A 12854-nucleotide genomic window follows, 5' to 3' on the forward strand; every position below is an offset into this window, starting at 1 on the left:
GAGAGGTGTCAAAGCCATGTTCTGTAAGTAGCTGAAAAACACAGTGCCACATATAATTATATGCCTTCAATGATTTTTTACTCATCAAACAGAATAATAATGGCACAGATTTGCTATAGCAACCTTATCTGACTAGTCCATGTATACTGTAAAGTTGACGGCAGATGATGCCCTTATAGAAAAACATGCTGTCCATCAACCATATTGTAGCATTGCTGAGATCGCATAGGTTATTGACAGTAGTAAGGACAATTACTATGCTATGTGTGCTAATATCAGCAATCCTCTTTTCTACAAATACCCTTGTTTTCGTAGGGAAGAGGTTTACCTCTATATCCTGTAACTGCATTGTTGGGTTGCTAATACGTCTGGTGTCTTTCCTCCTCACCCTCCCAACTTGCTGTAATAGTGCTTTTCGTGAAGGTAGGTTAGGGATTATATCTACAGATGTGGAAGCTAGAGCATCATCCACTAGAAAACACAGGGTATCCCTGGACACTTCAGCCCTATGTTTCAGTTCTGAACATACCTTGTACCTTGCAACTACGGTCGAATCCCCTGCATGATTATGCTGGACAGTTTTAAGTAACTCTTCTCCAGTGGCACAAGTCACTGTAATTGCCCTACCTTTACACTATTAGGCAGCTTTCCACTTGCAACACCAATACTTTTTATTTTTCAGGGCTCTTTCTACGTTCATAATATATCCTTGTAGTAGCAGCAGCACATTTCCTTTTTGTGATATACCCGTTTCGTAAATCGTGCCTAAACTTCCTGGCGCAGGGTATTGCACATCAGCCATACTGCCTAGAGTGCTCCGTAGACCCAGCTACTGCTGAGGGCAGCTATATGTACGGAATTGCTGTGGGAAGTGTTAATTCAGTTATTTGTGCTGAGAGTAAGTGGATTTTCGGTTTTGTGAATTGTCGACTTTACAGTCTCGAGATATTGAAATTCAATATTTCGGTATCTTCAGCTTGTAAAGTGAACACGCACGCACGCACGCACACACACACACACACACACACACACACACACACACACACACATCTTCGTCTTCTTTCGGCTGCTCCTGTTAGGGGTCGCCACAGCAGATCAACTGTTTCAATTTCTTCCTGTCCTCTGCATCTTGCTCTGTCACACCAACCACCTGCATGTCCTCTCTCACACACACAAACATATATGTTATAATTGCTTCATATTAAAGACTAAAATGTTTATAAAAATCAAACCTTAAAAAGGAGCTAAAATAATCATGAACTCTAAATATAGCCAAGACAGAACCATCATGAAAAAGCAACAGAAAGTCAAATAATCATTTAGAGGGCAATATGCCTGAAAAAGGAAAACGCAAATTATACTGAAATCAAAATCTACATGCAACAACATAGTGACTGAGGAACAACCTTAGGGAACATTATATAGAATCACACTGGGATTAGTGTTTTTGTTTTGAACCTGGTGAGAGAACAAGCAAAGGGACATTATTTCCTACCCTTCCTAGAGAGTACCAATCCCTGGAAATTCTGAAAACTGTTTCTTAGGAGATAGCTTGGGATTAGCATTAGTTTGAGGCACAGATCAGAAATGGTTGCAGTAAGGTGTAAATTGGGTTTACCCTTCACATTAACCTTTCTGAATTCTGCCCATAGTTACTATAGTATCCTAATTTTTGAGACCTGTTAATTGGACATTCTGTTATCTATCACATTCCTCTTGAAATTTTATAGACTCTGATATATGACTGTAGTCAATGTATCTCATCATCTTCTTTTGGCTGTTCCCATTAGGGGTCACCACAGCGAATCATCTATTTCCATTTCTTCCTGTCCTCTTCATCTTGCTCTGACACACAAACCACCTGCATTTCCTCTCTCACCACATCCATAAGCCTTATCTTAGGCCTTCCTCTTTTCCTGTTACCTGGTAGCTTAAGCCTTAGCATCTTTTTCCCAATATACTCAGCATCCCTCCTCAGTACATGTCCAAACCAACGTAATCTTGCCTCTCTGGCGTTGTCTCCAAACCTTCCAACCTGGGCTGAGCCTCTAATATAGATATTCCTAATCCTGTCCACTCTCATCACACCCAGTGCAAATCTTAACATCTTTAACTCTGCCACATCCAGCTCTAACTCCTGCCTTTTTCTCAATGCCACTGTCTCCAACCCATATAACATAGCTGGTCTCACTACCCCTCTTGTAGACCTTCCCTTTCACTCTTACTGGCACTTGTCTGCCACAAATCACTCCTGACACTCTTCTCCACCCAATCCATCCTGCCTGTACTCTCTTCTTCACCTCTTCCATACTCACCATTACTCTGAACTATTGATCCCAAGTATTTAAACTCATCCACCTTTGCCACCTCTATTCTTTGCATCCTCACCATTCCTCTATCCTCCCACTCATTCACACACATATATTCTTAGTCCTGCTGACCTTCATTCCTCTTCTCTCTAGAGCATATCTCCATCTCTCCAGGGTCTCCTCCACCTGTTCCGTACTCTCAGTACAGATCACAATGTCATCTGCAAACATCATAGTCCATGGGGATTTCTGTCTGATCTCGTCTGTCAACCTGTCCATCACCATTGCAAATAAGAAAGAGCTCAGAGCTGATCCTTGATGTAATCCCACCTCCACCTTGAACGCATCTGTCACCACCGCAGACCTCACCACTGTCACACTACCCTCGTACATATCCTGTGCCACCTCTTACATACTTCTCTGACACTCCCGACTTCCTCATACAATACCACAACTCCTCTCTAGGCACCCTGTCATATGCTTTCTCTAAGTCTACAAAAACACAATGCAACTCCTTCTGAGCTTCTCTGTACTTCTCCATCAACACTCTCAGAGCAAACATCGCATCTGTAGTGCTCTTTCTCTGCATGAAATCATACTTCTGATCACTAATCATCACATCCCTTCTTAACCTAAGCTTTCACTACTCTTTCTCATAATTTCATGCTGTGACTGATCAATTTAATCCCTCTGCAGTTACTACAGCTCTGCATATCACCCTTATTCTTAAAAATCGGTACCAAAACACTTTTTCTCCATTCCTCAGGCATCCTCTCACTTGCCAAGATTTCATTAAACAATCTGGTTAGAAACTCCACTGCTATTTCACCTAAACACCTCCATGCTTCCACAGGTATGTCATCTGGATGAACAGCCTTTCCATTCTTCATCCTCTTCATAGCTATCCTTACTTCCTCCTTGCTAATCCATTGTACTTCATGATTCACTTTCTCCACATCATCTAACCTTCTCTCCCTCCCATTCTCTTCATTCATCAACCCCTCAAAGTACTCTTTCCATCTGCTCAACACACTCTTCTCGCTTGTGAGTATGTTTCCCTCATTATCCTTTATCACCTTTACCTGCTGCACATCTTTCCTAGCTCGGCCCCTCTGTCTAGCCAATTGGTACAGGTCCTTTTCTCCCTCCTTAGTGCCCAACCTTTTATACAACTCTTCATATGCCTTATCCTTAGCCACCTCTTTCTTTGCCATGCACCTCATCTGTAAACTGGAATTTATGCAGTCTGCCATATTTAGCTAACTAGAAATTTTGTAAGCTGTAGTTTGTTTCATGACTATATGCACTTTGTTGCAATTACTTTGTCGATGGTCCACGTCATAGCTGAAAATGGTTCTCTGTCCAACCCACCTACCTGGTTAAACTGAAAATAAAATAAAATATCAACCAGTATTGCTATTCTTTGGATTGCTTGATGACACACAAATGCGCATAACCTAGGTTGTAGGAACTTCTTATAATAATGAAAAACACATAAATAATATAGAAATATACACACACATTTTATATATATATATATATATATATATATATATATATATACACACACACACACACATTATATATATTTATATACACCCACATACATACATATACACAAACATAAATATATGTAGAGGATACCAGAAGTGATTATATATCACTTCTGGTGCCCCACAGGGCTAGTTTGAGGACCGAAAAAAACATGAGTTGGAAAGAATAAATGGCTGCTTAACTTATGTTTTCATTGTTATAAATGCTAAAATTAACTCTCAGAGTCATGCTACACTGCAGAAAGATAAGGCTGGCGAGGATTCACCTGTGCTGGAATGAATCTCTATAACCACATGGATAAAGCTAATGCTGATGTCTAAGCACAAGGCAAAGAAAAAACAGTGACCCAACCTGCAAAGTAAGCAGAGATGGGTTAAATATTCATAGCAAAGGTGTGCGCAAAGTTACTGAAGTTGCATGAAGAGTTCAAGACCAAAACAAAAAAAAAACTCATCAGTATCTGAGTGCCTGGCACCCAGGCTTCCTATCATGATGGACCTTGTGAGATGCACTTGCTAAAAAATAAATAATGGAAGTTATCAAAACATTGAGGTATGACCACTGGTGAAACTTTAAATCAAGTATAAAAATTCTGCAGTATAAAGATCAGACTCAGACTTAAATCCTAATGTAACCCAAACCTGTGAAGTTATGACTCCAGTAGTTGCAAAGAAAAAAAAATATTTTTAGAAACAAAAGTTTCAGGCAACTCCTTCTGATGTCTTTTCCATGCCCTTAACTTTTTTGGGGGGGAGGGGTGGGATCCACAAGAGTTACCCAATAGGCTCTCCTTTCCTGTACTCCACTGACCCATTCAGTCTTTCGCCTGAGTGAGAACACTCCCTTCCTATTTGCTCCGCAGCAGAGATAAGAGTCAGATGTTATAGTGTGGAGCAGTCTGCTGTTCCTGTGGACTGTCCAACCCCCCTTCCCCACCTTGGCTTCTTGCACGCTCCACAACCGCTGCTCTTGGTAGACAGTATGAACACTGATGGACATGCGCAATCTCCAGACTAAGTGTCTCACTGCTAGGCAATGTCAGCATATTATGCTCCTTGCCACAACAAGCTCAACTGCTTCCCACCCCTCAGGATAGGTTAGCTGGCATCTTCTGCTCGTTCCCACAAACCCACTGCTTGGTCTCTCCAGCATCCACAATACATGTCTCTGTTCAAACACTGGATGTCTGGGATACAGGCAGGGTTTTTAATCTATCTGCAGTATGAGGCCAAGTCTTTAGGTTTTTACTTTACCATTACAGTAATGGCTTAGATCTCAACATCTACAGATTTGATGTGAATTTAACTAACGGAAACATTGCAGTTAGAAACTCCTCATATCAATTTGATGTGAGGAATGGCTCTTCTACAGAAGTGTTTGTCACAGAAACCAAAGTACCTTACAACATAAAATGTCAGAAGGAATCGAAATTCAGACTTTTATAAAGGTGTATACAATTAAACAAAACTGTTAATTAATAATATAAAATAAGAGAAACTGCATTTCCTAACGCATGTGAAATAATGGGACACCAGTCATTTGTTAAAAATAAGCAAAGTACCCACATCCTTTCTGAAATATTCTATAAATATTTTGAAAAATCAACAAAATTCACAACTATATACACACACATTTTTTCTCCTTACAGATTTCAGCACTGACTGCTAGACTTCAGAGAATACTATAGGATAAGTGCAACTCAGTCCTATTTAATTACAATAAAAATTTTCTTTAAGATAAAAACAATAAGCAATAACTCCAACATTGTTAAAGAAATTAAATTAACTGACCTTGACTTTCCTGGGAGTTTGTTCTCTTTAAAGAGATGGTCTCTACACATACCTTTAACAAGAACTGAAGGCAGTTGCTAGGGTACCCGATTTTTTTCAGTTAAAAATTACAACTAGCTCATGTTGTAAGGTCACTCCATGTTTTGAGAGAAACAGGAAAACCTGGCATGTGGAGTAAGTTAGCCAACTGAATGAATGCTCTTGTGAATGTTTCAATGACTTAATCAGGATTCATCTTACACATTACAAATTTAGAGGTCTTACCATTTATACAGGCAGAGACCACTAAGATGGTAGATGGTCGTTGTGGTACTGGTGGGGATCTACTATTGTTCATTTGATCAAATGGCTACCAAATATAATATAATTGGGCAGTGATCAAGAAAATTTTACTGTGAGGGACCAAGTAATTACAACCTGACCTGTTTGAGTGGAGGTGATAAATAAAACACTACCTTTCTGGTAAGAAGTACTTATGGTTTACCCAGCGGATAGTCATCTGTATACCATCAGGCATCTTCCATAACTCTGCTTTCATACTGTTGAATTAATGATGGCACAAGCAGAAGTAACACCAAGAATTCCTGATTCTGCTCTTGCTCTTTTTCTCATCCATTAACTTCTTGTGTTGCTGGTATTTCTGTCTGTCTGACTGTGCTGATTTGGTCAACTCCAAATGTCTGCCTCTCGGTAAGATGGTGGTTCCATCAACCTCTTGAATCCACTGATGGTTGAAAAAAAGGGTGAAATCGATAAATGAAGTAGAAACATCTCCCCAGGTAAGTAGCTACTGGACCTCCATGATTTTCTCCTCCACGGACAATTCCAAATACATCAAGTAAATGCATGCCCGAGGGAAAGTATGCTGTTACCCCTCTTCAGGTTAAATGTATGGCCTAGGGTGGGACACTAAATTGTTTTCAGCTTCTCTGAGACATGCAAAGGAAATTTTGAATAAATGGAGAGAGTTACAATGATATCACCAAAGATATTTTTTGAAAACTGTCAATGAATCATTGAGAGTTCTCAAAAGAAAAAAGAAGTGCCTCTTAGCAATCTGAAAGCAAAAGTTCTGGACTCACGGATGCAGTCTTAATAATGCAAAGAATGGACTGGCAAAGAACCTGAAGGGCATTTTATCATCAAAGCAGATAAACCACTTTTGTAGGCCTCTACCAATGGATCTTCTTCAGTACCAAGCAGAATCACTGTAATAGCCAATACTTAGAGAACGGTTCCCTGAATGTTCATGTGACAGTGCCTTCACCAAATGAAGAATGTTTCCCAGTGTTGAACATTTATAGAAGGGTGATTATATACTTTCTGATATGGACTGCTAATCTTGTTTCTTTCAACAAAGGTTTTAAAGTTTTCTTTTGCTTCTTTTTATCAGACGAATGGCAGATTGAGAAGACTGCTTCTTCCTCTTAAGACAGCACTGGACCTTCTTTTTCATCACTGCAAGATATTAGCTTTGACTGGCTTACAAAATAAACTGCATCAAGTCTGTGATCAGACCCATTATAGTACATGCAAACAGCACGCCTGACTTGAAGATCCATTTACTTTTTTGGCTGCTTAAATTTTGATGGAAAAACAATTTTGACAAGTTAAAACTCAGAGGGAAATACAATCACTAATCTAAAGACAAGAGAAGTACAGCAAACCAGATTAAACATGAGATGAAGCTTCTGCAAAACCTGAGACTCTTCAAACAAGCTCAGCCATCTAGGAAATGCCAGCTAGAAATAATTTGTGAGGGAAGTATATGGTTACTCCTTTGTCAACAACTGACATTTGCAGGAACTTGCATACCTCTCAACCTCTTAGAGCAGGAAATCTGTCCAAAGCCATAAATAAAAGTGGGACAAAGGCCAAAAATAGGGACACTTTTTTAAATATTGCTCTTACAAACTTAGAAAGTTGATAGAACAGGGTTTGCATTAGCACACATTTTCTGAAGGGTATGAAGTCTGAAACTCAAATGTCTGTCATTATTTTCTAACTTTAATCTTTTAATGATTTGCCACTAATTTGCCAGAAAACCACACTTTTATAAAAAAAAAAAGGACCAAAATATGAGTCAAAAATGTAGACATTCTGTGAAAATATGTACAGTTGAGAGGTATGGCAGGAAGATATATATACCTGAAGTTTGAAGATCAAAACTAATGACTGTCTTCAACATACCAGGAGATGTTCAATGATGTATAGCTTACTGATTGTACATTTGGTAAAGATCAATTCTTTCTTTCTTATATTACCCATTTCTGGCATTTTTTGGTTACCTGCTAATTTTCCATTGGCTATCAGATTAGTGGCTACCAATTTAATTGTGCTTTGGGATTGTCCAGATGAAGTGATAGTAGTCACCAGGCATGCCTTCAAGGAATCACAGTAGTAGCTGGCATTTTCTGCACTTGTTTCCAGAAGCAACTGCACTGCTCTGTCAGTCTGTAAAATATAAATACTGGTAAGCAAGATATACAGAAAAACATCAAAATATTTACAACTTAAATATGCAAATTCTCAATGAAGTCATATCCTACAACCAGACATTGAAAGTAATAGCAAATAACTGAAAAACTGTGTTGGAATAGCTGAATAGGAATCTGCTGTGACCCATCCTGGGGGAGGCCGTGCCCCCCCCCCAAAAACACACACACACACACACACACACACACACACACACACACACTCTCTCTCTCTAACTGACAAGGGTCTGCATTCAAGACAAAAAAAAACAGCAACTGTCTGATCAAATGCAGCTTCGATTTTTTTTTCTTTAAAGAAACTGCATCTGAACACGTCATCTTAAATAAGTTGGTAAAGATCCTAATAAACATAAAAAATCACTTTAAGGCATTAAATGTTGTGTTTCAGTTGTTGCTCTATGGATGCAATACAAATACTTTGACTGTGATGATTCTAAGGCTTAATTGCTTATTATTTCCTAATTAATTATTTGAATGATACCCAGGGCATTATCATTAACCCATAGCAGGTTACACACTAAAGAAGCGCATGATCCTGTGCTCAAAGTAATATATACATTAACGCCACCTGCATTACTGCTTTATTAGCATAAAACAAGAAAATAGTTAATTATAGAACATACATGACTGGGGAGACTGGTAAAATACATAAAAGAAGAAAAGCATGTAAATACTAAAAACATGATTAATTGTGTATAAACTAACATAAAAGGCACAGTAGCATTTTGGTTAGTGCTGTGTTTATTGCCTGCATCGCTACTGTGCCTTTTATGTTAGTTTATGTGCTTGGACTGAGTTTGGCACAGGTAGCATTAGTCCTGTGGGGAGTGATATTTCTTAGACTTATGATTAAATGTGTGCATTCTAAATGTTAAAATATACTAATTATTTGCACTCTTAATGCTGACATGATTTCTATCAGATTATTCATACTTTTAAACTATTGTGACTCTGCAAAACAGTATAACACCATTTAAAGATAGTGAAACAGGTTTACACTACTTCCATGTTTACTTGCCTAGGCAACAATTTCAATGTGACAGCTCCCAAGTTGTATTTATTTTAAGGAAACACCTTTATTTACACAGTGGATTTAATGAATACACAATAACTGCATACATAAGCAATCACATACACATGCAATCCAGCAATAAACATACTTAAAATTAAGACATTTCAGTAATAATGCATTTGAAGTTTTTATTTATTTATTTAAAGACAACATTCTACGACGTGAAGTACAAACAAAAAAATATATACAATTAGTACTTTTTTTTAGTCTGTGCTTACAATATGAGCTCGGGTCTGTATTAGAAGACGAACTGTTTAGGTGACAGAACACCTAAACATCGATCTTCTAATATCAAAAGCAAAAAATGGCGAATGGACGATTTAATGCAGGGAAAGATTTCTCTTGGCCGTTCGCCAGAGTTTGCTATTTCCCTACTGTTGAGCAATCTCAGAGTTGGTATATTTAGTTAGGGGGGTGTGGGTGGCACAGCCCCCCACTTAATTTAGATGCAAAGTAATGTTTTTTGTGTTGTGGCCGAGGGACGTTCGACATTGTGCGATTTGATATTAGAAGATCGATGTTTAGGTGTTCGATCACCTAAACAGTCGTTCTTCTAATACAGACCCTATGAGCTCTGCAAGTCCAAATACATCATTTCAAAAATATCTGGCCCAATACCTAGTTCAGATGGCAACCCTATGCCTGTCACATTATCCAAGAATAACTTTCATGCTAGGCAGTCTAAACATTCATCCTTCTACTTCAAATACTTTTTATCTCATCAAGTTGCTAATTTCCAAAATATGAAGTATAAGGACATCATTAAATGCACATAGGCTCCAATAAACAGTTCTACTAAATTTACAATGGTAACAGCTACGCTGCTTTGTAACAGTCAAAAAACTTGCTGATTGATGCTCAAACTGGCTCCTAAACCTTGTGTTAATTTCCTCTTTGCACCTCCCATTGTTGAAACTCATGATATAGATATTCACTTTTCAAATCCTAAGGTAATACACCTCTACACTTTATATTTTAAGAGACCTCCCACAAAAGGGGAAGAAACTCCCATTTGTCTCAGCCAAACAGCTGCAATGCAAAAAAAGTGTAGTTCACAGCTGAGCTTTCTCCATCTAATCCTAATACCTTGAAAGGGCCCCAAACATACATTCTCAACTGAGATAAGGCAATATTGTTCTTCATATTCCTATGTAAACTCAGAGGATCTCAGTCTAACTAAAATTGCTTCATGACTTTCTTAAGGCCCACAGTATCTAATGGTACCAGACGCCCATCCAAAGTTATCACATGCTATACCTATTATTATTTATTATCTAGAGAATATGTCATCACACCTCCTTTCATAAAATTAACATCATCCCACAACAGAATACATTCTTGACCCTTAAACAACATCTACATTTCAATCATGCTTAACAGACAAGCCCCAAAAGTGCAACTTTGGGAAAAATAACATCCCCAGTGAAATGTCTCTTCCTATTTTAACAGAATAAATTCAATCACAACAGCTTCACATGTATACAACTAGTAAATGCACTCGCCTACTATCAGCATCTAAAATGACCCAACACACTTTTCTCTAAAACTCAGATAATCCAGGAATCTGCAAAATTTTCTCTTACACAGTATCATCTTCAGTCAGTCTCTGGGGGCTCAATAAGTTGATAAACCACATTTTGAATATTCGTCTTAAAGGGTCATCATTATAAGGAAAGCATAAACTTTGGGCTGCTTGAAACTCACAGTTTAAGCACCCAAGTGCATTTCCTTACAAACCACGTTTCCAATAGCCAAGAGCCAGTATTAAATAGCATCACAAAGGAAAACACACAACAGACCCAGCAACCAACACGCACACAATTCAACAATAGGAGCTGTCATACATCTTCCCCACACAAAACTTTGACATCATAAACCAGTCCTTGATTTACATCTTCCCCCAATCAACCACAACAAAAAGATGCAGCTAAACTGCCTCAGTGTAGCTACCTACCAAAAATGGAACACATCCAATTAATAAACATAAAAAATTACTCTGTCATAAAACACTGAATTCACTAACATGTCTACTAATTTAAAATGGCTCAATTAGGACAGCAATATGGGCCAGATTCAAGAACACTTGCTAAGGATATAAGTGGCTTACTGTGGTATAGATAGGCCTTACATCAGAGTAAATAATTTATACCAAGATCAAGTATTTTAGAATCAAGCCCTATGACAACACACTAAACAATTAAAACACTAAACGTACTAACAATTTCTCTGGCACCAGGGTGTACAGGGAGAGAGTCCTGACTATGACCCAGGTGACTAGGGTTTGATTAGCTGCCATGGCAGTGGAACAGCCAGGCAGGGAGAGGGAGGAGTGAAGAGGCATGACCTGCTCACCTGTCACAGAAGAAGGGTTGGGTTGGCATGCAATCTGAGGCACAAAGGGCAGGCTGCTCTCCCTGGCAGAAAGAGGTGAGACCACCACTCTTGCTGTGAAGGGAGAAGCAGTGCTGCTTAAAGGACACACCCCTTGTGGAAATGAGGAGACACTCTCTGTGGACTGCCCATTGCATGCTGCTCTGTGCAATTCAACAGATGTACACAGTTAGGGCCGGTGAGGAAAAAAGTACCTATACCCACCCATGACTGCTGGCTTAATGATGAGCCTTCTCAGATGGCTCTTGCCTGGTGAAGAGACAACAGTCAACTGAGAAGGGGGCAAAAAATGAAAAAAAAATACTAACAATTCTATTAAATAAATAATAAGGTATAAGCAAACAATTACAACAGCACACACAGTCAGAAGAATCTTGCATAGACATCTTGCTTGCCACAACTCAGCCACAACCATTTCCTTTGTAAACTATTACTTTAATCACACTAAAATAATTTTTGATTGACCAGCTGAAAGATCTGATATTCATCAGGGAACCTGATAAGCTCTTTGCAATCCAAAACAAATAGCCACACCAGTATACAAACACATCCTTTACAAATATAAAACACATCTGCCTTCTTCCTTCTTTGGAAGTCCTACAACACAGATATTCTTTATTCAGGTTTTATCTTCTTTTTCATCCAGTTCAGAAATACACACATCCAGAATCACCTGCAAATCACTGAACTGATCCTTCATCACTGTAGCCTTCTGTTGCAAAACCAAAATGGTGAATGGCTATGCATAAAGCCTCACTTTGGTGTTTACATTACCCATGTCCATTTAAGCTCTGTATTTTGAAAACTTGCTCTTTGACTTTCGAATTTCAATTGATCTCATATCTACAGAAACTTCCACTGCTAAAAACTGATGATACATGCACTTTCCTTAGCATTGATGGTTTCCATGTTCTCTTTTACCATGCAGGGACGAATGTATTTAACAACCTCTACTACCTGCTACACAGTAATTTGCTCCACGTGTTACTACACCATGCCAAACAAACATCATAACACCCTTTAAACAAAGTCTATTATAAAATAAACTTTTTTTTTTATCAGCTTAGTCCTAACAGCTATGGAGTACCACCAGGTAGTGGACATTTTAATTACTGTGTCAGCAGAGTCTCTCTCAAGACATCATGGAAAAATCCTGCTCACAAAAAAAAAAAAAAAAAAAAATCAGTTACACAGGTCCCTAGCACAACTCTAAGTCAAAAGTATTTCATTTACCAGACCATTT

General features: G+C 38.5%; 1 protein-coding gene across 1 annotated transcript in view; it reads right to left on the reverse strand.

The window, feature by feature from the left end:
- WDR11 (WD repeat domain 11) overlaps positions 1-12854 on the reverse strand; it is a 2002440-nt gene that overhangs the window by 136016 nt on the left and 1853570 nt on the right. The window contains exon 25 of the mRNA XM_044056072.1: positions 7942-8107. Within this exon, the coding sequence (XP_043912007.1) occupies positions 7942-8107 (166 nt within the window). The remainder of the gene's footprint in view (positions 1-7941; positions 8108-12854) is intronic.

This window comes from Protopterus annectens, chromosome 14.part0 (genome assembly GCF_019279795.1).
Source record: "Protopterus annectens isolate FY-2018-M chromosome 14.part0, PAN1.0, whole genome shotgun sequence".
NCBI classification, from domain to species: Eukaryota; Metazoa; Chordata; order Ceratodontiformes; family Protopteridae; genus Protopterus; species Protopterus annectens.